Source organism: Odocoileus virginianus, chromosome 28 (assembly GCF_023699985.2).
Source record: "Odocoileus virginianus isolate 20LAN1187 ecotype Illinois chromosome 28, Ovbor_1.2, whole genome shotgun sequence".
Lineage (NCBI taxonomy): Eukaryota > Metazoa > Chordata > Mammalia > Artiodactyla > Cervidae > Odocoileus > Odocoileus virginianus.
In genome coordinates, this window is record NC_069701.1 from 8,064,614 (window position 1) to 8,090,473 (window position 25,860).

At 38.6% G+C, this 25,860-nt stretch overlaps 1 protein-coding gene and 1 long non-coding RNA gene across 16 annotated transcripts in view; both read left to right on the forward strand.

The window, feature by feature from the left end:
• Positions 1-1,855: 1,855 nt before the first annotated feature.
• The window catches only part of PICALM (phosphatidylinositol binding clathrin assembly protein), a 94,208-nt gene continuing 70,203 nt past the window's right edge, over positions 1,856-25,860 (forward strand). For 6 of the 15 annotated variants that reach the window (XM_070457162.1, XM_070457165.1, XM_070457163.1 and 3 more), the window contains exon 1: positions 1,856-2,073. In XM_070457162.1, coding sequence (XP_070313263.1) covers positions 1,944-2,073 — 130 coding nt within the window. In that variant the 5' untranslated portion in view covers positions 1,856-1,943. The remainder of the gene's footprint in view (positions 2,074-25,860) is intronic. The other 9 variants (XM_070457166.1, XM_020869935.2, XM_020870108.2 and 6 more) reach the window with 2 other exon arrangements.
• Positions 6,965-23,957, forward strand: LOC139031783 (uncharacterized). Its single transcript, XR_011484291.1, has 2 exons — positions 6,965-23,570; positions 23,806-23,957. It is a non-coding gene; the product is annotated as an uncharacterized lncRNA (long non-coding RNA).

Consider the following 25,860-nt stretch of genomic DNA (forward strand, 5'->3'; position numbering starts at 1 on the left):
CTGGGCATCAAACCACAGGCGGATTGCAGATGCACTGAAGGAAGTCATTACAGTTTTGAGAAATTTGGTCTGGCTTGACAAAGATGAAGCCTGCTGGTTTAAGCACTTTATGTTCTTGGCAAAAGCATAGTGCTGCAGAATTTCACCAGCCATCATGAAAAAAAAAAAAAAAAGAGGGGAAAGGGAATGAGAAAAGACCACAAAATTCATGACACACAAAATATTAACTATCTATTAGCTTTGCATCTTTTGAGAGTCACCAGACTGAAGCACAGTATTTCGGACTTGGTTGGCAGATGGTGTACACAGACTTTGAGTATGTTAGCATTTTATATGAAACTGGCAAGACTACATAGGACTACCATGGTAAATTAACATTCATAGAGGTTTAAAAATTTATCTTTAGTGTTGCAAGTGGGGCCCTAATAACATTTTAAGACTTTGTTAAGAGATCTGGATCTCATGTAACAGATTCACAGGACATAATAACTCTTCTAAATGCCCACAGGATGGTTTCAGTGTCTTCTTTCCCTGAAAATCTGGTTTATGCAAGAGAAAAGAGGCCAAAGAGAACAAAGACTAAACCAGGGGGAGATGCCAGGTGGTGATGTCTGGGTTCTCTGAATGGGACGTCTCCATTCACCACCCTCTCACTTCCTTCTATGGTCTGGACCTTTAATCACCACAGCAGTCAGCCCTTGTAGGGTCAAGCTAATCTCTGGTGACATCATCCTACTACTTCCCTTTTGAAATTCCAGTGAAGCTATGTGTTTCCTGTCGTATTTGACGCCCCAAGAGAACCCTGGTCCATTAGTATTCAAATATATACTGGCGTCAACGCGTCGCCTTTTCAGAGAAGCGATAAACAAAAACAGGTGGTATTTCCAAGCTTCTCAAGAAAAAGGGTGGGGGAAAGAAAACAAACAAACAAACCCCAACCCTCCTGGGTCAGGAAGCAGGGAGAGCTTCAACACCCACTGGAGGGAGAGGCCTGAGAATGGGTCGACGGAAGCCTTGCCCTTAAAGCCAGGAGGATGGCTTAGGAGGGGCGGCGGGGGGCATCACTGAACACTCCGTTCTTGATTCTACAATGAAAAAAAGCCCCGGGAGCTCCGACACCTCAGGGAGGGGCTGAGGAAGCGGCCGCACCTCCTCTTTGTCACACCGTCGCTTCCGACCAAAGGCTGGGACACCCCGGAGGCGGCCGAGGGGCGCAGCCGCACGCCCCGCCCCCTCTCCGTGAGCCCGCCCCTCTCTGTGAGCCCGCCCCTCATGTGACCCCGCCCCCTCTCTATGACCCCCGCGAGCCCTGCCTCGGGCGACCTGTTGGCAGGGAGCATCACGTGACGCGGCGGGCCGCGCACTCCCGCCTCCCCCCCTCTCCCGCGGGCGGGCCTCCTGTTGCGCCCGCCCGGCGGGTTCCACCACGTAACGCGCGGGCGCCGCCCCGCTCTGCCCTCGCCGAGCGAGGGAGGGCGGGTGCCAAAAAGGACGGAGAAGGGAGAAAGGGGGCGGGAGGAGGAGGAGAACGAGGCGGAGGAGGAGGAGGAGGAGGGGCGGCGCCCGCGTCACGTGACCCGGGGCAGCCCGGAAAGCTCCGAGGAGGAGCCTGGCGCCGCCATTTTCCTGCAGCCGCCTGTGCCTCTCGCCCTGCCGGGCTTCAGCTGACCAGGGGAGGGCTGGGCTGAAACTGAGGCGGGGGCCGGCGGAGTAGCCGACGCCGTGCCTGACCTCGCGGCGGACCGGAGCCGGCTCTTTCCGGTCCGGGTGGCGGCGCGCGGCCCTGAGCCCCGCCCCGGGCCGGCAGGCGGAGGAGGAGGGGGGCTGGTGCGGGGTTAAGGGGGTGCGGCGGGGGCGGGGGGCGGCGGGGGGCCCTCCGGCGCTTGGGGGTCCCAGTTCCCCGCCGGTTGCCGAGCGGGAGGGCTGGCGGAGGAGCCGCAGAGATGTCCGGCCAGAGCCTGACGGATCGGATCACCGCCGCCCAGCACAGTGTCACCGGGTCCGCCGTGTCCAAGACAGTATGCAAGGCCACGACCCACGAGATCATGGGGCCCAAGAAGAAGCACCTGGACTGTGAGTGGCGGCCCCCGCGCGTCTTACGCTGCCTCTTCCTTCAGCTGTGGTCTCCTCGGGGCCCGGCGGGTCTTGGCTTCCCCCCCGCAGCCGTGTTCTCTGTCTCTTGCCTCCATCACACCTGCCCTCGCGGTTTCCGTTCCCGGTCTGGAGCGTCCCTGACGAGCCCGTCGCCTTCCGCGTCCCCGGGGGCCCCGCCGCAGCCGGCCGGCCGCCCCCCACCTCGCCTCTCGCCGCCCGGCCGCCTCCGGTCCTGGCGCAGCCCTCTGTCCTCTCTCCGCACCCAGCCGCCCGCTCCCCGGCGTCTCCCCGCCGCCGCCGCCGGCTCCCGGCCTCAGCGCCCCATTGTTTCCCGCAGCAGCCGCCTCGGGGTTTCCGTGAGCGCCCGGACCCCTCCGTTTCTCCGCAGCCCCAGAGGGCAGCCTCCCCCCGAAGGGACAGCCCCTACTCTCTGCTCCGCCAGCCTCTCCCGTCCCTTCCCTGCCCCCCGCTTTCTCATCCACCTTTCCTTCCTTTCTCGGGTTACCTTTCTTCGCCTCCGTAGCTTCAGTTAAGTTCCCTTCGTCTCATTGTAAATACTATAACTCAGTCCCCGACTCCCCCCCCCCCCCCCCCCATCCCCTGGACTATTTTTCTTAGGATCGTGAAAGTAAAGGGCTTCCCTTGGTGTGGGGACAGCTTTGTGGGAAATTCGGGATTTTTAATCACCCCTGGTGGAATTTAGTCACTGTTTTCTTGCTTCGGACTGGAATAAGTTGTGAATGTCAGGCGCACCCCCCCCCCCCCCCCCCGTTTTTTTGGTTTGTTTTTTTTTTTTGTCTGATGGGGATACGGGAAAATGTTTGCTGCTTTTGGTGTCAGTTCTAGTAGAGCTATTAAACCTGGCGGTTTCAGTTTAGAAGCTTTAGTGAAGGGTAGACTGTTGGAATTCAAAGTGAATTAGTAATCAAACCCACAAATAACACACATCTTTTAAAAAACTGGTGAAAAGGTGTTTGGTGATGCTTGAGTTTGGACTCCGTTTTATTTTATGCTGGTTGTTTTTTGGGAGATTAGCTTTTCTTACACGGCATAACATTACACCATTCACTGACATATACAGTTACTCCAGATAGCTCCTCCCAACTTTTTCCAAACCTGGAAGCCACCTGTAATATCCTTTTTTATTCCACTCCTTTACCTCAAGGTACAAAGATCAGTGGATTACTCAATCTTTGACACGGTGGAGCTTTGACCTGAAACTTTAAGGGTTGAAGGGGGGAAAGGCATAGTTAAGAAGTAAGTTCCTTTTTTTTTTTTATTTTTTAATGGCTATTGGACAAGAAGCCTGACTGACTTTTCTCCTTCATGGAAGTTACTTTGCTTTACTGTTTGAAGCAAGAGTGAGCATGTCCTGAAAGATAATTCACTGACGGGAGTCCTGTTTTGATTTCTCGCTTGGACTTTGGCCCTAAGGTTTGCGCTTTTATTAAAAAAAAAAAAAAAAGCACAAAATGTGAATTCTTTCAAGACGCTTTGCTCGTGAAGTACTGTTAGAACAAGTTATTGCTACAGACAGACCCATTATTCATTGTGACTTGTTCCTTCCTTGAGGAAAAGTTTAAAAAAACATTATTACTGCTCGGTGGTTCTTTCTGATGTGCGGTTCTTGCAGGTTGCTTGTTAAACCATCAATCCTCGACTGTTTTAAGGAATTCAGAATGTGTTTGAATGGTGACACTTTTATAAACGGAAAATTCTTTAAAATGCATTATGAAGCCTAAGTGCTTTTTTGATTATCTGATACTTGCAATAGACATTTTTACTGTTTACTTCTCTTCAAATAACTGCTTGGATTTCTCTATTCAATCTATGGTTGCCCTAACAGTTCTTTAGTGAGGTTGGTTTCTGTTGCTTGTTTTCCGTGTTGAAGAAACTACTTGTGACTTTGTGAACTGTTACCCTCTTCTCTCATTTCAAAATGATAAATTATAACAAGAATAGATACCGCTTTTAAAAGTTCTTTTAAAGGTTTTTGTCTTATTTCAAATGTTGCAGTTCTAACACATTGTGGGAAAGGTCAGAAAATAGGCTAGGTAAATTTAGGAGAGTGAGACTTGCTTGTGGTTTTATGAATGTTAAATGTTAGCCTTTTCTCTTATAATGGAAGCTACTGCAGAATCGAACTGGGATTACGTTTGGTATGGGTAATCTCAAGTTTGTAGTTCTTTTTCTCTACCAGTGCTGTGTTTATACATTCCTACTTCTTTAGAACTTGAATATTGCTGGTAATGTTTGATTTTTTTTTCTTTTAAATCTGTGTAGATAAGGTGCCACTACTCATTTCTATCAAGTGAAGTTTTAAAAATACACTAATACTGTCTTCCCTATATTGTTTAAAACACCTATATAACCAGTTCCATTAATAAAATACACTAAAGTCTGACCAATGAGTGGCTTTTCTAAATACCCTCTTGCCTTACACACTTTAGCATACTTTGAGAAAATCCAAAAGGCTTTTGACATCATGGACTCCCCCACCCCCCGACTTTGAACTTTTTAGTTTGATTGGAGTATAGCTGATTAACATACATAATTAAAAATTATGGTAGTTTCAGGTGAACAGCAAAGGGACTCAGCCATATGACACCATGGACTTTAGGGCTTTAATGCAGATATAATTTTTCCTCTTTAAGGAATTTTTCTAGTGAAGGTTTAGTTTTGTTGTTAAACCTTTTAATATCCTGAGAAACTTGCCTAATTAGTTGAGCCTAATGAAAATGGTTTCATTTTTTAAATGTTAGTAGTTAATAAAAATATGCTTAGGACTTGTTTTTTTTTTTTGCTCCAAGCCTTTAGAGTGTGGAGGTGGTTTCTGTGCACCTTGCCAAGGTCTGTCCATATTAGGAAGTGATTATTGTAATCCATGAATTATGGCTTAATTCATACTGCATTGTATATATATTTAAGAAAGAGCTTTTGCTTTGCTAATATGGGTCAATTGATAATAATGTTAACTAGTGTCCACAGTGGGAAAAGAGTTGTCAAACCTCTGAAACACATTTTTAAAAATAAACATGATTTACATTTAATTCCAGGCCTCTAATGTCCACAATCAAGGTAGGAGAATAACAGCCCTTGTACTACCTGAAGGACTTCTGTTTGCCAGGCACTTAGCATCTAATTTATCCTCTCTTTTAGCTGTGGGGTAGGCAAGTCATATGCATAGAAGGTTGTCTCTAACTCCATTTAAAGAGATGGATGCAGAATGCTGAAAACATGGATGATTGAAGTACACAGAACAGTTTTATAATTTCTTAAAAACATTCTCATCCGATTTCACAGCCCTCACTCTGCTTTTGACAAGAACATTTTTCTTTTTTCTATACTAGTTTTCTTTCCTTGGGCATTTATGTTATGACATGTTTCACTGAAATGAAATACTATGTTAACAGATCTAATGTCTTCACTTTTACATCCATGTTTTTCCCAGTTAATTTCAAGAGGCATTTCATCTTAGCCACCATCTGCCTTACATTCTGCACAACAAAATCAAAATCACGTTCTTATTAAGTATTCATTTTAAGCATATCTCTAAGGTAGATACAGTGTGGGTATTTGTGGGTTGTGTACTGGATTTAGACTCAGCCTAATTTTAATTGTGAAATTTGTGCATGTTTTTAAAGTAAGAATTTGTGAATGCTTCAGAGTTATAGAAGATGTAATTTGTACTTGGGTTAGTGGTTTTTTTAACACTGAAAAATGCATATAAAATATTGACATGCAGCTGAAATAATGATCTTTTATAGCAAATTATTGATTTTTAATGTCTTAATGATACACAGTGGGTGCTTAGTTTTTGTATTATCAAGAAGATGTCTGGCAACTAGGATCTGATCTGCAAGAAAGTTCGTGTGAAGAAGGTAGTAAGTGGAAGATCTACCCTTGATGGCTCTTGTTTAGAACTGAGGTAGCTGAGGCTTTCCAAATGGACAGTTATTTTGTAGTTATGTTTGGGCTTACTGTTCTTTCCCATAAGAATTCCCATAAGAATTATGGTTTATATTTTCATTTTCATTATTTGACTTATTCTGTCCCTTACTCCTCTAATAGTTCTGAAATACAAAAAGTGATGATCAAGTCATCAAAGTGATAATAGTAAGATTTGACTATTTCTGTCAAATCCAGGAGGTGTACAGTAGAACTCTACAGATATGTTTTTTCCTCCTTGATGTATTTAGTTATATTTCTGGATAGTATGTATTTTAAAAGAGAAACCTAGAAAAAGATCTAACCTCTAGCCATTTCAGTACCTGCCTTATTTGCAATTAGCAAATTAATTATAAAATATCTTTGTAAAATAATTAGGCATCACTGGACTTGTTATTTTAAGAAATAGTATTTAGATTTTAGTCATCTATTTTTTTATTCATGTACCAGTGCTTTTTATGTTTGTATATTTTGTATACCTGAATAATTTCTAAGATGTCTTAGAATTAATTTTGATTCATTTGATTTTCTCGCCTTTGATTTGTAGAGTATTTGTATTTAATTAGATGTGGTTTTTTTTTTTAGGTTTTTAAAGCTCTTCTACTTAATCCTTTAGTTTTTTGGCTGTGCTGAAGGCTTGTGAGATCTTAGTTTCTCAACCAGGTATTGAACCTGTACTCGCTACAGTTGAAGTGTGGGGTCCTAACCATTGGATAGCCAGAGAATTCCCTAGATGTTTTAAAAATACATTAATTGTTTAATATAATTTATTTGAAATAGAATTGCTTTCATTTAAATAAAATAGTTTATTTTGACTCTGATTATCATTTAGAATACTTAATATGAAAGTTCACTGTTGTAATACATGGAAATCTCTTTTTTCTGGTTTTTTTTTTTTTTTTTTTCCAGTTTCAAAGTGCCTAGTTCCATGATTTCTCCCTTAAAATCAAAGAAGTAAGAAAAATAAACTTAAAGATTTCTTGGCCAGAGGTTACAGCCCTACCAAGGAGAAGTAGGGTTAGATTTTCAAAGTAAAGGCTTACTTTATTTGCTCTTCCTGTTCTTTTGGTGGCTGAAGTGGCATTTCCGTTACTTTGTGTTCTGTCTCAGTATGTTCCCTGTTGAATGGCTTTATACATTTCTCTAAAGAATTGAAGTTTTGGATTTGACCTTTTAGAATTTTGTATATTCATTGTATATATATACACACGGTTCTTTTCAAGGAGAATTGTTTGTGGGCAGTTAGAATTTACTAATGATGTTCCTTGAAAAGGGTATTTTGATGAACCTAAACCTTTGTGTGGAAACATGAGGTTCAGAATTGTACTTTGCGGGACTGTAAGAATGCCAAGGATGTTTCAGGTTGCGTTAGAATGTAGTAGCAGTACTCATAGCGAGCCGTGTGCTCTGTGCTTAGGCCTGGATTGTGTTTATGTCTGTTTAACAAGTGTTTATTTGTGCTTACTTTGTGCTGGGCACTCACATTACTCAACACTTTGTATTTATTAACTTGTTTATTCCTTTCAACAACTTTGTGAGAGAGATTTTTGTTATTCTTACCATTTTGCTGAAGAGGAGCTAAGACATTGAGTTTAGTAATTTGCCCAAGTTTGCATAGCCAAGAAAAGAACTGGGATTTGAACCTAGGTAGTCTGGCATCAGGTCTGGGTTTCACCTTAGTGTGACTTTTTATGTAATGCTTTTCTATTCCAGGAAATGAATAAGCCATATTTATTTACTCAAGGCAGTGTTTCTCTTTTTCCTGGCCGCGCATGTGGGATCTTAGTTTCCCAACCAGGGATCAAACCCACGTCCCCTAATGTGGAATCACAGAGTCTTAACCACTGGACTGCCAGGGAAGTCCCTTGCAGTGTGTTTTGAAATGTGGTCCTCTGCCTCCTGGGAGTCCCCAAGACCTTTGCAGCATATTTGTGAGGTCAAAACTGTATTCATATGCTGAGACATTGTTTAGCTTTCCCATTTTCATTCTTCCACTATTGTACAGTGGAGTTTTCCAGAGGCTGTGTGATGTTGCAACAAGTTGAATGTAGTAGCAGATAGAAGAATACATCTGTTTTTTATTAAGCCAAATAGTAAAGAGTTTTGGAAAAAATATGAAACAGTGCCACTGTTCTAAATTTCGGTTTTGGAAAATAGTTATTTTTTATGAAAAATACTAACATGATGAGTTTTACTATTTTAAAATGAGTTAATCTTTAAACATTTCTTAGTTTTAATTTCTAACCTTCACAGTAAATATCAGAAAAACCACATAAAAGCTCTTTGGATTCCTTAATTTTTAAGATTGTAAATGTTCTGAGACTGAAAAAAAAAAGCAACTTGAAGGAAGAGTGTCTGTTAAGATGGGAGGAAAAGAAACTGAGAAACTAGATTTAAATGGTCCTTGCCATTCTCAGAGTAATTTTGCATTTGATTTGATGGGTAACAGTGACCCAGTCATTGTAAGCCTGAGCAAGAGATGTGACATAATCCTTTGATTATGTCATACTGTTGAGTAGAGTGGAAAGAATGTGGTATATGACTTGCAAAGGAGACTGCACTGGGGCAAAGAGAGTTTCTAACAGTAATAATGTAATTTTTCCTAAAAGGCCTTGATAAAGTCCATCCTTAGTTGACACTCTCAATCCTTTTTCTTCACTTTTTGGTTTTGTTGTATTTTGTTCTAAATATAGCTAAGCTGTGTCTTTTTCAGCTAAGCAGGTTAGGTACCAGTTGTGCCAAAGTAAGTTCTTGACTCCCAAACTGTTAGCGGTCCTTTGCAGATACCATTCCTTGGACACAGAATTATCTTTGCCCTCTGTGTCAAAACAGATCCATCCTTCCTCTTTAACCCTCTTTAAACTAACTTGCTTTTGTTAAAGTTCACGTTTAAAATCACCTCTTTCATTAGGACACTACTGAACAACTGCCCCTGGTTATTCTGATTCTCTGTATATTTTGGGTTCATGCGTGTTTTAATTGTGAATAGAAACTGTTCTTTTTTGTACTGTTGTTTTGTTCTGTTTTGTACTTGTTGTATATCTCTTCTCACACTACCTAATCTGTGGTGCTTTGGGTACCCATTAAATACTGAATGATCGCACGTAATCTCCTGTCACAGCTCAGGCTATTGAATGAACAACTTATGGACATAACGTCGAGGTCTATTCCAGTAGATATTTTAGTAATGTTTTTATGGGCATTATCTTAGTTCCAATGAATGGTAATCACTTGGTTACAAAATTATATATAAAGTCGTTCAGTAGCATTGATTAAAAAACATAACAAATTGCTGTATTTCATGGGATCCATGAGGAATTGAGGTTTAGTTTTGTTTCAGTATTTTGAGATTTTCCCAAAGTGGTGGTATAGCAAAGAAAAAAATTTCATGGTTACAGCTACTCAGTTTGAAAACTATTTTAAAATGCATGATTTTGAGGATGTGGTCTTAAAGGAAGAAATTAATTTTAAGAATTAAGCAGGAGACCAGAGTTATATTTGAAATGTATCAGAGTTGCTTCCTTGTACAGCTCCAGGAGGTGCTGATCACATTGTAATCTATGTGGAGGCTGCTCCCCGTATATAACTGTATAGTAGCTTCACTTTACATATAAGAAAGGTTGAAGTACACACTTAATGAATAATGTCAGAATGCAGAAGAGATGACTGTTTTAGAATGAGGCTTTAGGAGATAAGCAAAGGTTGGAGTGGTAATAGTGATGGCTGTGATAATAAGACCACTAGATCATCAATCAGTTGATTCCAGGAGCTGGTACGAATTCCTGAAAGTATTCTCTGAATGCTTGGAATTCCAGGAGTGATTTCTGAAATGGTGCTTGTATTTATAGTCATAAACTTGGTACTTGAAAGCTTGCTAGGGGCCCTGATTTACTCAAGGGAAATTTTTTCCAAGTAGTGGTTGAAGAAACTTAGACATGCTTTCCAAACTTCTATCCTCACTGAAAGGGAGCAGGTGTACTTTATAAGTGACTTCATAGGGTCTACTTAGTTGCTGTATTTTAATGTATGGTGGTGGTTTAGTCACTCAGTGCTGTCCAACTCTCGTAACCACATGGACTGTAGCCTGCCAGGCTCCTCTGTCCGTGGGATTTTCCAGGCAAGAATACTTAGAGTGGGCTGCCATTCCCTTCTCCAAAGCATCATCCCAGTCCAGGGATTGAACCTGAATTTCCTGCATTGGCAGGAGGATTGTTTACCACTGAGCCACCAGGGAAGCCCCATTTTAATATATTGGTTCAGCCAGCAAGATCAGCCTACCCAGTACATTTTTCTGCTAATTATAGCTCTTTATAGGTCTCCTCATGTGATTTATAAGCTCTAAGAAAAAGCATCATGGTGTGTGTGTATTAAGATTTTTATATGCTGATAATGGAGTTTGTTATCTTGTGGAAGCTTCAGAAATACAGAAATAACATTTTAAATACATCTTGTATGTAAAAATCTTACTTTAGTTCATGTGTATACCAAAAGTAATTATAGTGATATTCACACTGGAAAGGGTTTGCAGACCTTTTTGTTGCATTTGGAACAGTTGTTTACAGAAATTTGATTTCATGCATGGTATTGAACAATTTGAAAGTTTGTCATTTAACTAATACAGAGCTATTGTGAAAAGGGGGATTGTGAGGCAAAGTGATTTTTTTATGCAAAATTTTTTGGGGGTGCTGCAGCTTATGGCATGTATTTTAGTTTTCCAACCAGGGGTTGAATCTGCTCCCCCTGCAGTGGAAGTTGGGAGTCTTAACCACTAGACTGCCAGGGAAGTCTCTTGTATGCAATTTTTAAATTGAGATGTAGTTCGCATAACGTCAGATATATTGACAATGTTGTGTATGACCTTTACCACTATCTAATTCCAGAACATTTTCTACCACCCCAAAAAGAAAATAGCCATCTGTTCACAGTCACTCCCTAATCTCGCCACCCTCTTTCACTGGCAACCAGTAATCTACTTTCTATCTATGGATTTTCCTAATCTGGACATTTCATATAAAGAGAATCATACAATTCTTGGCCTTTCATGTCTGGTTTCTTTCATTTAGCATAAAACTTTCCAGGTTTGTGGATATTGTAGCATGTAACAATACTTCGTTCTTTCTATAACCCCTAGTAATATTCCCTTTATGGATAGACCACATTTTATTCTTTCGTCCATTGATGGACATTTGGGTTGTTTACCCCTTTAAATCCACCAAGAATAGTATTGCTATGAACATCTGCATAAAAATGCTTGTGTTGACATGTGTTTTCAGTTCTCTTGGGTATGTACCAAAAGAGGAATTTCTGGTAGTTAAATGTTTAACTTTTTGAGGGTTTACCAGGTTGTTTTCCACAGCGGCTCTACCATTTTATATTCCCAACAGCAATGTATAAAGGTTTCAGTTTCTCCATATGCTTTCTAACACTTATTATTTTCAGGGTATTTAAAATTTTATTAAATTTTTTTCACTGCAATCCTAGTTAAATATATACGTGTGTGTGTGTATAATGATTTTTCTTGAAGTGAAGTGAAAGTTGCTCAGTCATATCCGACTCTTTGCGACCCCATGGGCTATACAGTCTTGGAATTCTCCAGGCCAGAATACTGGAGTGGGCAGCCTTTCCTTCTCCAGGGGATCTTCCCAACCCAGGGATTGAGCCCAGGTCTCCTGCATTGGAGGCAGATTCTTTACCAGCTGAGCTATCAGGGAAGCCCCAGAGTACCAGAGTAGGTGGGCTAGCCTTTCTGCAGCAGATCTTCCCGACCCAGGAGTTGAACCGGGGTCTCCTGCATTGCAGGCGGATTCTTTACCAACTGAGCTATCAGGGAAGCTGGTAATGATTTTGCTTGACATTTTCCCAATGACTAGTGATGTTAAACATCTCTTTAATGATGTTGAGCTTATTGTCCATTTGTATATTTTTGAAAATATGTCTGTTCAGATCCTTTGCCCATTTGAAATTTGACTCTATATTTATTTGGAAGCCTAGAAGAGTTCTTTGGTATTCTGGATAGTAGGTCCTTATGTGACTTATATGACTATTTTTTCCCATCCTGCATTTTACCTTTCTACTTTTTTGATAGTAACCCTTCTACACCCTGCCCTTTTAAAAATTGAAGTATAGTTGATTTACAATATTTTATTAGTTTCAGGTATGCAACATAGTGATTCATAATATTTTTATATATGATGTGCAAACCTTTTTAATTTTGAAGTTCAGTTTTTCTGTATTTTCTGTTATTTGTGCTTTTGTTATTTTAAGAAACCATTGGCTAGTCCCAAGGTATGCAGATTTAGGCCTTAACTACTCCTGAAAGTTTTATGTTTTTTAGCTCTTTTAGGTTTGATCAGTGTTAATTTTTATATATGGTATGTGGAGGCAAGGTGATAGTAAGGAAAATGGAGGATATTTGAGTTTTTCCCATTCTTTTGAGGTTGACATGGAATACAACTCTGCTTCCTCTGTGTGACATAGAAGTAGAGACTAATGAGGGAGAAAAAATTTTCCTTAATGTCATTCTCCAGTACTGGTATAATTCATTGACTGTGGACAATTCAAATCAAACATTTTTAATTGGGTAGACCACTTAGTCTAATCCAACAAACTTTTTTTTTTTTTTTTAACGTTCTCAGGGTAGTTTAAATGTGTGAAGAGATAACACATAGTTGCACAAGGATCAGTAAGCAGTTATTTTTGTCTACACAGAATGGTGTGTATGATTCCATAGTATCTTACACTTCCCCATAATGACACTTTTCATGTGATGTAACTCTCTATAGCTTCTGCAGTTATAAATGTTTATGGTTGCATGTCTTCTTTACTGTGCTAAATAGAACATATAGAAAGTTTGTAATGAAAAGATGCTTAAAGAATGAATGAGGGATAAAATTTTCTTGAGGGATTGCTAATATGTTACCAAATAATGTTTTAGGTTTTTTTCCATGAAGGAAGTGAAAGATTGCTGTAGGGGTAATGTCTTCACTATGAGTAGTAGTTGTTTGTTTAACCTTTTTTCTGTTTCCATAGTGAGGTTACTTTTTATTCTTGATGGTTTGAAAACATGAGGAATTATGGAAGTTAAGTAGACTTCCGGAGTTAGATTATATAAAATGAGGGTAGTTTGGCACATTTACAGTGTTATTTATTCCAGGACCTACTTAATATTGGTATATTTGACTGCAGATGTTTCTTAGGCTTTTTTTCCCTATTATGAATTTTATTTGCTAATGTATGATTGTTGTAGGTGTACTCCTGGCAGTCTTTGACTTTAGACTTTGTGTTATCTGCAGTAGTTCACTTGACAGCAGAATGCTATAAATTGCCTTACTTGCTGCCTGCTTATGTGTTTTGTTATAAGGCAGTGGCAGAACATGTAAAGTGCAAAGGAAGAGAGTTAAAAATGAAATACATGACTTTAATAGGCTATATAATGAATGAACTGGATGTTGACCTTGATTGACTTCTTGAAATCCAAATTAATTTTTTGGAAAGTGTAATGTAGATAAATCTTAATTCATTTGTGTACCCACACACTCAAGAACTGAGCATTTTGTTTGACGTTATATTTCTTGGAGAAGATCTCATATGGAAAAAGAATTAAGGGCAAATTTTGTTTCAATTTCATATTATTTTAGTAAAATTATCTCGGAAACTATATAAGATCTTTTGCTTGTTCTATGAGCAAGACTATGGGGTGAAAGGTCTGAGATTGAGTTCTGTTGAGTTGCACAGTGCCAGCAAAAACCCTGGTTAGAAAGAAGGATTAAGTGGAGTGCTAAGGAAAAGTGATTAAAGTCTAGGAAATATTGGAAAAATGAATGACACTTGGTCATTACTCTAAAAGGAACATGAGAGCTAATGGTGAAAATTTGTAAACAAATAACTGTAATGCATTGAGATAAATGCATATTATTATTTACACAAATTATCAGAATATGGGGTGGAGTAATTAATTTTGAAGGGGTTAGTGACAGACAGCTTCATAGAGGAGATAACAGGAATTTTAAGGATGAACAGAGATTTGCCAGATGGACAGAGAAATTCCTTCTAAATAGATTAGCACATGCAGTGACACAAAGGCAAGAAAGAGCATTTTGGTATCTTTGGGGAAACTGTAAGTAGTGAGTGCCACATGGTGGAATGTAAACTGTTAATGAGAATGGGGGGCGATAAGGTTGGAGAGAGAGCCCTTAAGTGTCTTGCAGGGACTGGAGTTACCTTAATAAACCCTAGTCTCTTCTGCCCAGATCTTCATTTTAGAATCCCTTTCCTCCTGTTAGCTGCTCTCCTAGTTTTCGATGCCAGTATTATAGAACTGCAGAAGTACTGAATGTTGTTATATGTGGTTGTTTGGGTCACTGAATGAATAGAATCAGGTATACTGACTGCATGACTTTTGTGGGCTTGTCTGCAGGTAGAGATTTTTTTTGTTTCAACTTCATGAATGAACTTAAACACAAACTACCTTATCATCTGATGACAGTCAGTGTGAATAGGAAAAGTTTGCTAAGATTCTTGGGGGCATGTTTGATTTATGTGATTTAACAATTGATAGCAATTTGTTACATAGAATACATTAATTATTAGTTTCTTTAGGTTTTTAAAGCTCAATTTCTACTGAACAAGACTTTATTAGTCTAATGGAAATTAATATACTCATTAGCAATTACATGTTGTCTACTAGTATAAACAAGCTACTGTGTTGAGATAGTTGAGAAATCTAAAAGTGAAATTGTTGATCATGTCCTCAGTCTACTAAGGAAGATGACATATACAGATAGTTATATTACCAGGCAACAGTGTAAGATAAGTGCAGAATGGATGTCATTGAAAATAGAGGCGAGAAAGAGAACTGCTTTTGATAAAGGAGGAGAAAGTGAAAGTGAAGTCACTTAGTCGTGTCCAACTTTTTGCGGCCCCATGGACTATAACCTATCAGGCTCCTCTGACCATGGGATTTTCCAGGCAAGAATACTGGAGTGGGTTGCCATTTCCTTCTCCAGGGGATCTTCCCAAACCAGGGATCAAACTCAGGTCTCCTGCATTGCAGGCAGATGCTTTACCATCTGAGCCACCAGGGAAGTCCATGTAGTGTAAAGGAGGAGAAATGGACCTTAAATGGTAATTAGGAGGGGTAGGCATTTCAGGTGGAGGAAAGAGCATGAGCAAACATTTGTAGGTAGCAAAGCTGGAACTGTGTTTGGGAAACAAAGGAATCTAGATGGTAAACAAAGGAATCTACCTTAACTGTAGATGATAAATGGGGTGCTTTGAGACCAGAGGAAAGACAGGTCAGGCCTGAGGGGAAATATAGTTGGAACAACTGTCTGGGATGAGATTGTGGAGGGAATATGGATTTAATCCTATGACCTTTAGATATAGCTCATTTCTTGGTAGCCTTTACTGTAGGTAAAGTTGGACCCCAGTTAAAGCTGATTTTCAAAGCTGTACTATATTTTCTGCCGCCAGTGTTAAAATAGGGAAGGCAAGTTTTGCTGATCTATAAGCTGAGAATAAGATTTTACTGCCTTTAGCATTTCATGTTAACTTGATTATTAAAAACGGTATCATAGTGGCGGATTGGAGGATTCTGAGTCTATAGATAGCTCAGGAATGAATTATTGAGGAAATCTTCTAAACACTAGTAATACATTCCTAATTTTGATCTGAAGATATTTTATTGACACTTAAGGAACCTTTTCAGTCTTCATTATTACACAAAATCTGATCAGATCATTTATTTTTTAGGATATAGCCTGCATGATGGAAATAGTAGCTCAGATTTAAAGAATCCTTTCTTAAGCAGTTGACGTGCATTAACTCAGTTGACTTAGAAAAAGCCTGTTGAGTAGGTAGTCTTTATTAGCTTTATTGTACAGATATATAATGAGAAACATAACTGTGATAGAACCAAATAGAGAACAAAATTAACACTTAAATGGCAGTGAAGAACCTTGGGTGGAAGTGAAGGCAATCTGAGAAATCGAGATTCCCCAGAGCTCACAGACAGCTTTTAGGGAATGGGAAATAGTTATTAGAAAGCCTTTCCTTGAGAAATAGAATTTCTGTAAATATGTAAGATTATATTTGGAAACAGCAACTTCTTATACTTTTAAAAGGAATAAGCCCTGAACCGGAATGTGGTGTGCTGGCCCCAGATCCATATGACCTTAGAAAGATCCATTTCTTATTAAATTACTTGTTTTCCAAATTACCTCCCTGCTCTGCTACTCTGTGATGCTGTATTTGGACCCCTTTAGCTTTTTTGTTCTTGGCTTGGTGGTTTGGAAACTAAGAAGTTTCTCTATGAGCTTTGCTTCATTCTCCTTTACAGTATCTCACCTACTGATAGATATTATTCTTTATTTGAAAAACAATTTTAACTGGCGTATTTTACTGTCATTGGGAGTGGGGGCATAACTTTGTTTTCTGTGACTTTGTTTTAGGAGAAAATGGCCAAGAAAAATGTGGATTTTCTTTGATTAAAAATAGGTGAATTATGTAAAATGTTAAAATACTTGATAATAAAAGACTTCCTATAAGCCTTCCCACCTGTGTTTCAAATGCCTGCTTTTCTGAATTTTCAGTCAGGTTGACCACAAGATGTTTTTTTTTTTTTTTTTCCATTAACATGTTTCATCCTTTCTTGTTTGTTCCCTTTGGGTGCAAGTAGCAATTGTAATCAAATTGCTCTTCTGTCCATCTGCAGAGGCATTATTCTTTTTTTCTGGTTTTCGTCTTCTTTTTATTTTAAATTCTGATAGCATCTTGTGCCTGTTTATTTCTTCTGAAATCGGGGATTCTTGCTTTATTCATCTTGGTATCCCCAATACCCAGAATATAATGCCTGGTCTATGATAATAGCTTAGTAAATCTTTAGTAAATCTTTGATGAAGATAATGAACTTAACTATGCTGGGCTGGTGAATGAACTCTATCAGCAGTTTTTTTGTTTTATTTTTTAAATGTGAAGTTCTTGGACAGAATTCATCTTCATTGGAAATATTCAGATATGATCTTGGTCTTTAGTGAGTTGGTTCACTTGATAAGTTCATAGTGTTCATGCTAGGATTATGTACTTGATACCTGAAAAGGGGTAATGGTGTGGTCCCTTAACATAGACTAAATGGTCTACACTGGCTATTTATCTTGCTTTTGTTGGCTGTTGGGTATAATGGGAGATCCATAATGATGCATCTATCACCATGTGTTCGTTTGCACAGTAATTTAAAATTATTTAAGTGATGAATTTGTGAATTAATGCCTTAAACCTTATTTTTATCCCTTATTTTGATTTCATAGAACTATAGAAATCTAAGCATTATTTTTGTTTCAGAGATTCTTTGTTTGATGGAGAGACTGTTTCTTGAAGTATATGTATACTGTGAATATATATTATGGATGGAGGTTGCATCCTGAAACTTGTAATAGGCCAACACTGCATCCATTTTTGTGACTATAGCTGCTTACTCTTTTTTGGTCTGCAACCATTTGTGTACTTGGGACCACCACTAAGAGAAGATCAGGGAATTTCCTGACTGTGAGGTTAGGACTCTGCACTCTAATTGCTGAGGACCCAGGTTCAATCCCTGGTCAGGGATCAGCCAAAAAAAAAAACCCAGAGTTTGCTTTTATTTGCAGGTACATGTATGTATAGTTAGTCTTGAGCTAACTTTTCAGATACAGCATGAGCTATCTTTATTTTTGGCAATATTTTCACCTTTTGTGACTTTAAGCAACTTATTGGTATTGTTTAGAATAATCTTTAGTTGTATACAATCTAAATTATATTAGGAAACTTGTAATATTTATTGTGCTGCAGTCCATGGGGTCGCAAAGAGTTGGACACGACTGGGTGACTGAACAACAATAACGGTATTTATTGTACCTTTTTAAGTGCAGTTTGCCTATCTTCAGATAGCAGTTTTGAAAAGGGAGGGGCAAGATTTTGAAAGTGTGTACCATTTTTATCAAGAGAGTAGAAAACAAAATATCTCACTAATTGTAGTTCCTAGCTTTGGGTGAGATATTGAGAAGTTGATCTAGTTTTGATTTATAAGGCCACTGTGAAGATAAATACAAAATTGAATGGATTGCTCTACATGAATTTGTTTCTAAGAACTGAATATCCAACAGGGTTACAGGATAGCTGCATTTGATCTTTCGAAGATCTGGCTTGTTCTTTACGTGAAAAACATCATCTCCTGTTTTCAGATCTGGGAGTTACAGTCACATTATCCTTATTCCCATTTGTACGTTTGTTTTTAGAGGTAAAACCAGCTCTTTAATAATCACTGAGAAGTTAAGGCTTAGCAGGCAGTATTTCCCTTTTTATTTTTCTTTTCTCAACATTAACTTTTATAACTTTTCTTCACAGAACTATATAGTTGTATATTAGTTAGCAGGTTTGGAATTAGTGTTAGGTGTTAGTTCAGTATGAAATTTTAGACTTGGTATGGGATAAACCCTCCTTTATTTTTGTTTTTCATATTCTTGCAAAAGGTTGTTTTGAACTGGTGACCTAGAGTGGACAAAGGCATTATTTTCATGTGACTTCAGTAGCACATCCCAGAAACACTGCATAAACATAGCTGAGTGGCAGTAAACAAGAAGGATAAATACTGACTTAAAAGTTAGTTATAGAAAAAGAAATTAATTATAGAGTTGCAGCTGGCAGCTAAGTTAGAAGGGTATTTATAAAGCAGCTCAGGAGGCTTGAGACACTCCTTGACTGATTGCAGAAAGAAAACCACTTCTTCCTATCAGGAGGTGGAAACATTTTTAAGAGAAGCTTAAGCTGCTTCTTATCTTTGGGCTTATAGACTTAACCTAAAAATGCTTTTTCATTTATTTTCCTCATCAGTTAGATTTTCCTAACTTAGCCAGTGACCAACCAAGAAGGTGTTGTAGCTTTTGAGGTCCTTTATAAACATAGTTTACCTCCTCTCCTATTACTTAGAATTAGTAATGATTACATCTCTGGGGCTGAAACCTTCTTGGCTTTTTAACCTTGCTTATAAATTAAGGCTTGTAGTATTTAAGGCATTTTGAGATGGGAATACTAAAAATCTTGAAACCTGTTCCTTGTGAACTTGGGTTGAATATTATGATTCCTTCGGTATACCCTGTCAACTTCAGTTTATTGCAGTCAGAATGAAAATGAGGATGCCAATGTGCAGAATATACATACCAGATAAGAAGTGGTTACTGTCTGTACTAGAAATTAGGTTTGTGAGGGCTAAAGGGAAATGTGTGAATTTTAGAATAGAGTAGATGATGACAAGACTTGAACCATGTGGAATGAACGGAAAGAGAATTCAGAGAAAATATGTATATGTCTTCATCCATCCTCTAGTGGAAAGATTACTGTTTTAAATAATCAGCTACTGGTTTGTGTTAACTTAAGGTCAGCAAGTATTTAAATCTTTTCAGTGGAGATAACAGCATCCCTTGCCTTGTCGAAGTGTTAGTTGTTTGGTCGTGTTGAACTCTTTGCCACCCCATGGATTGTAGCCTACCAGACTCCTCTGTCCATGGAATTCTCCAGGCAAGAATACTGGAGTGGGTAGCCATTCCTTTCTCCTGGGGATCTTCCAGACCCAGGGATTGAACCCAGGTCTCCTGCATTGCAGGCAGATTCTTTACTGTCTGAGCCACTAGGGGAAGCTCTTTGCCTTGTCAAAGGCACCAGTAATACAGAATTAAAAGACTAAGAATGTGAAAGAACTTCTTGGCAAACCCGATATGAAGAAATCCCCAAGTATAAAGATTTTGCCACTCTTAAGATTGACCGCAAGTATCTGGTTAACATTTCTCAGTGGGAAGAGGTTGGGCTTTATAAATTTTCTGAAGGTTTTGTAAGACATCTTTTGTGTTTGAGGTGGTTTCATAGTACTATACTGGAAAAGTGATGGAGGAGTAGTCTATTAAAAATGAGGGGAAATTGACTAATAAAATATGATACTAAATAAAGCTAAGTGATACCTAATATTTCATGGTGCTTTAAAGTACTCTGAATATGTTGTCTTACAGTATATTCTTGTGAAAATTAATGACTGCCATCCCTGTTTTTAAATAGAGAACTTGAAACTGAGTGAGTAATTAACATGCCTTGAAGTTACAAAGGTGTAGAATAGTGAATGTAAAATTTGGCTCTGGACCCTCTGGCTACTCTGCCGTCACGTGGTCGTGTTGCAACCCTAGCACACGGAGACGCATTTGGCCAAGCAGGGAGGTGTTGGAGGGACAGCCTGGAGCAGAGTCTTGGTGACTGGTGGGATAGCGTCCTCATCGTTACTCTTCAAAGCAGAGTGGAAACAAATAGGATAGGCTATCTCAGGACAGACTGTCAAATAAGTGTGTGTCAGAGAAGAACTCTTAATAGGGAGAAGCGAACTTCAAAGGAATAGAAAGAAAAACATACACCCCTTCTCCCCACCTGCCAATCAAGCCTTCTGGAAGGTAGCCAGTATATCAGTGAAAGAGAAAGCTAATGTTCTCTGGTATTTGTCAAACTTAGGCAAGGATTTTGCTCTAAAAGTAGTAGTCTTCAAAATAGTAGCATTTTAGTTGGGTAGAAGGCTATTTGGTGAGCCCTTGTCACTATAGCAAAAGAGAAATTGGTGCAAGGTTGGTATTGTAAAATGAAGGGAGAAAGGTGGTTAAATTTTCCTGCTACTTGTCTGGACTGTTTTAGGATTTATATTATCTTAACAAATCAAGTTGAAAGATACATTCTTGCAAATTTGAGGAACTCCTCAGATATCCATTCAGAGACAGAATGTGAGTATTGAAAACTATTTGTGATATTCTCTGTACCTAAATATAGATACTTGCATGAAAGAGCAAACTGTTTTTTATTCTTACTCTTTTATTATTAGTGTTACTGAAGTTGGTACATAAAAGCAGAACTAAATAAAAACCCACTGTAATTGCTATGTACAATATATGTTGTGTTAAATTCATTGTTTCCAAATTCTGTAGTAGTAGAGGTCAGTTTATCAAAACGTATTATATTGAGAAATACTTAAAGTTTATATTTAGGGGAAATAAGTCCATGATTAACTGTTGAATGTGCAGAATAAGTTATGATTATGTTAATTTTTAATAGAAGAACTAATCTTCAAAACACTGAATTTTGCTTTAATAAACTTGGGTTAATGACTTTTAAACATAGAGTGATTCAGATAACTTTATTTTGGAACTTCCCTGTTCTCTTGCATAGTTCTGAAAAAATGTTTTCAGATCAACAAACATATTTTGATGGTCAAAGCTTGGACTTTCACCAAGCTTTTAGATTTAAACTGGTGGGGTTTTTTATTCTTTAATATTACTGAAGTGTAGTTTACATGGGATTTTTAAGTTGAAAAAATAATTATCTTCAATTTTAGCAGTTTTATAAAGTAGATTTTAATCTCAGAATATATTATGCTTTGTTCGAAAGTCATTTGTCATGAACTTTTCAGATTCTTTTTTTTTATGCTGAGAAATGGGCAAACATGAGTTTATAGTGAATTTTATAAAAACAGCTGTATGGTTATGAAATGTATGAGAATGGAGATCTTTTGGCTGAAATGCTCCTAGTAATCACTAGGAAAAATACTTTGGCCTTAGTTTAGAGTGCTGTATTAATAATGTATTATTTGCTCACATTTTTCACTTACAAAGCACTATTTCAAAATTTAAAGGCATGTAGATGGGCTGTTATTTGGTGGTTACTATTTGGGGTTGTATCTGTCACTACTGTCTATATCAGTTAGAAAAAAGATTTTTCAGAAATGGCTTTTACTCCAAGAAGAGTGCCTGCTTCATGAACTGTAGTAGATGACTGGTGCCGCTTTGACTCACTGAAGGGGGACATACTGCTCTGCTTTAATTGTAAAGTGTGTGAATAAATGAGATTCCCACTGTCTCTTACTGAACTATCTGGGTAATGCTAGAGGCTTTTGCAGGATCAGCAAGCGCTGCTGTCCATCATGACTTAGGTTTGGCAAGGGTGAAGCAGACAGGTGATGGAATGCCTCCGTACTTCTGTGTTATGTGGGTGGTGGTAAGTGATCACGGCAGTCAGTTCATAGGCTTCCAAGCCACTGGTGACACCCTCTCATTGTTCCTGTAGTTTTCAGTAGTCTTTATCCAAGGCTCCTGATTATCATGTATAAATAACAGCCTCCCCCTAACACTTGTCATGTTCTTTTTAAGGGCTGAGAAATCCTTCACACTTTTCACCATTTAACATGCATTTGTTCGTTTATTGGTTGTTTCTCTCACTAGTATATAGTGGCAGAAACTTTGTCCACTATTGTGTATTTCTTAAATATTTGGTGCGTTATGCAGTGAAGTATTGTTGCTGTTCAGTTGCCCAAGCCGTGTCCAGCTCTTTGTGACCCCATGCAATGAGTATTATAGAAGAAATGGAATTTCTGTTCACACTGAGGTTTGCAAAGTTGTGGGAAGATGAAATATAAAGATTCTGTTGTTCTAATTGCATTGGAGACATGAAGCTTGTATTTTCTGGATGAGGTAGACTCTGGCACAGAGGCTAACTACAATTTATTATTCTCTCTGTCTAGACAGATTTAAATTCTTAAGAGACGCCATTAAAATTCTTTTGGATTCCTGCTTTCTAGACGTGGGCTTGGCTGTTACTGAGTAACATTAATCTAGCTGTGGGGAGGACTTTCTGCCTCTTCATCTCTCCTCCTCTCTGGATCTTAGAGTGGAGAAATGGACTTTTGTTTCACTTATAAATCTACAAATATTTATCCCATCATATCAACACATGTACAAAATAGCATGCCACACATGTGAATAATAAAAGCAAAAAAGATTCCTGAATTTATTTTAACAAATCTAAGAATGAATCTTGATCACTTAAAAATGGTGGGACAGTCTTGTAACAGTTGAGATTATGTTTCTGTTTTTTAAGCATAAGATATTTTTGGACATAGAGGTGAAAATTGCTAGTATTTTACAGTTTCCCAGAGAAGAAATCTGAGAATCATTTACATAGAGGTTTTTGTTGGGGATGAGAGGACAAAATAGAGTGGAAGCATGTTTGTGTAGGAAGGCTAGGGAAGAACCAGAATTTAGCCCTCAAAGAAAGAAAAATGCAAATACACTGGGAGTAGATGATGATAGTGTGTTAATTCCTTAGCTGCATGTAGACTTTTATTAGGTCACTTATAACTAGGGTGACATATAATTTATATTCCAAACTGGGGCACTGTTGAGAGTGAAAGTATGTGCTGTCTGAATGGAACACTGGGACAACAGGTGTAAACCAAGACTGTTCCAGGAAAACGAGGGCACTTGCTCACCCCCTACTAATAACATACTTTTCTCCAGACTTAGTCCCAGTTCTTTGAACTTCTCTACGTAATTTTTTTTTCTCCTTTAGTGAACTCTAATGTGCATTCACAGTGTCTTTTAAGCTTTGATTCCTTTTACCTGGTCTTGGTGGAATGAAAGAATTCTTTCCATATTTTCTGCAGCCCTGGACTGTTCTGATTTACAGCATTGGTAGAGGTAAGTACAGAACTTGTAATATGTTGTTAGCTGACCTTTTATTTTGCTTAGGAAATCAGGTTTTGTGTGTTTCTGATCCAGTGTTTGATTTTGAGAGTTGTGGTATGTCTCCTTAACTGGATTGATGAACTGTTAATCAAGTTCTTAGAATGTAGTAAAAAACGAGTTTGTAATTTTGGCATTTACTCTTAAATTGCTTGGTACATACTTAATAACATTGTTTTCTTTTCTATAGGTGGGATTGTAATTCTGAAAGTTCAGATCTTCAAAGAAGGGAAGGGGGACAGCTTGTGCTTATGCCATGGACATGTGATTTTTTTTTTTTATGTTGGAACACTGTAATGCTTTTGTTTTCCTATTCAATTTAAATAAAATTTTTTATTCTTATATTAAGTGATGTGTTTTTATTCTATTAAGTGACTTCTTACTGTTATCTTACATTGTCTGGAAAATTAGACATTGTAATAGTACCTCTGAGATAGTGCTTACCAAAATGCGATTCTCCTCACCTCTGAGATCTTATTTGGAATCTGGGTTAGGACTAAAGTTATCTAGGTTCGGAAACCGCCTGAAATCCTAAGCAATCTAAAAATTAAGGCATTTGTTTATAGCTAAGCTTGGACCCATGACTGTTCTTGTGTGTGTGTGTGCACTCACTCACCCACTAGTGTTAAGCTCTTTGTGACCCAGTCCGTAGATTGTAGCCCACCAGGCTCCTTTGTCCATGGGATTTTCCAGACAAGGATACTGGATTGGGTTGCCATTTCCTCCTTCAGTGGATTTTCCCAACCCAGGGATCAAACCCACATCTCTTGCATCTCCTGCATTAGCAGGTGAATTATTGACCATTGTGCCACCTGGAAAGCCCCAAGCAAGCGTCTGTTTACAGAGTCCTGTTGTTTCTCTGTACAGCCCGCCATCTACTGGTAGGAATGCAGAGTGCACCACAACACCGTGGTTTTCAGACTTGCATGTTACAACTGCTTACATAGTAGGCTGAAACATTTTCATAGGGGTGAAAGGACTATTTCATTTGAAAAAGAAGGTAGTGGCATTGAATTCTGAGAGTGCTCCAAGACACTGTTTTTCCATATAATGCTTTCATGAGTTGAACTTCTGTTCTTGTTGTGAGATTTTTATGTATTTATGACAAATTGATTGTCATAAAGAGACAAATGCATAAATAATAATAGATAATTTAAGAGTAGTTTAAGCTGATTTGAAGAAGATGCTTTGTGTGTGATTAAAATTTTAAAGCAACTGCTTGATGATTCTGTTAACAAAAACAATTTATTTTAAATTTTACGGACAGTTCGGCAAACTTTGCTTGTGTAATCTGTGATACAAGCGATATATTTCAGCAAAATATTAATGTAGAGTATCTTAGGGTTGGCTTTGTTTATCTAGCTCCATCTGCAATTTAAATTCTTTCTTCTCTTACATATACCTTTGCTAGTTCTACTTCTTTCCTTTGCTACAGATATACAGGAGACCAGTCCTTTCTATTTTTAAGTATTCTGAAACACTTCCTAAATCTTGTTACGTTTTTTATTCCTCTTTATAAAAAAGTTGATTTCTTTTGGTGGTCTCCATAAGCACCTGACATTAGCACTCATGAAGGTGTTTTCAGGTTAATATATCTTCTTCAAAAACCTTGTTTAAAATTGAGAGCTAGGTGATGCGAGAATCTGTGAGGATTTATAGCAGCTTTTCTGTTGACTAGTTTTTAAGGGGTGCAGAACCTCTTGTGTGATTTTAAAAAAGCAGTTGAAAGAAGAACTTACTACTCAACCAGATTAAATATAACTATACTATCATTCTCTTAATATAACTGTCAGTTCTGTTCAGTCACTCAGTCGTGTCTGACTCTTTGTGACCCCATGAACCACAGCACGCCAGGCCTCCCTGTCCATCACCAAGTCCGGGAGGTACCCAAACTCATGTCCGTTGAGTCAGTGATGTACTGATATATAATTATTAAGCTGTCAAGTTATCTTTATTCACCAGTGTGAATCCTAGTTTTCACCAGTGTGAATCCTTAATCCATTCATTTTTGCAGAAAACACAACGACAGAAATAGCATACCTAGTTGTGCCAACAGGTTGATTTTTCCCTACAGCTGTAACTTTTTTTTTTAGTAAGGTGGAAGTTTGCCTTCCTTTCTTTGTTGGTTCTGGAGTTTCCTCAAGACTCACCTACAGTGGTGTAAGGCTGGACTTAGTCGCAAGTGTTGGTCCCCCTGCAGCAGTGGCCACCAGACTTCCAGCTGTCGCACCTGCAGCTCTTGTGC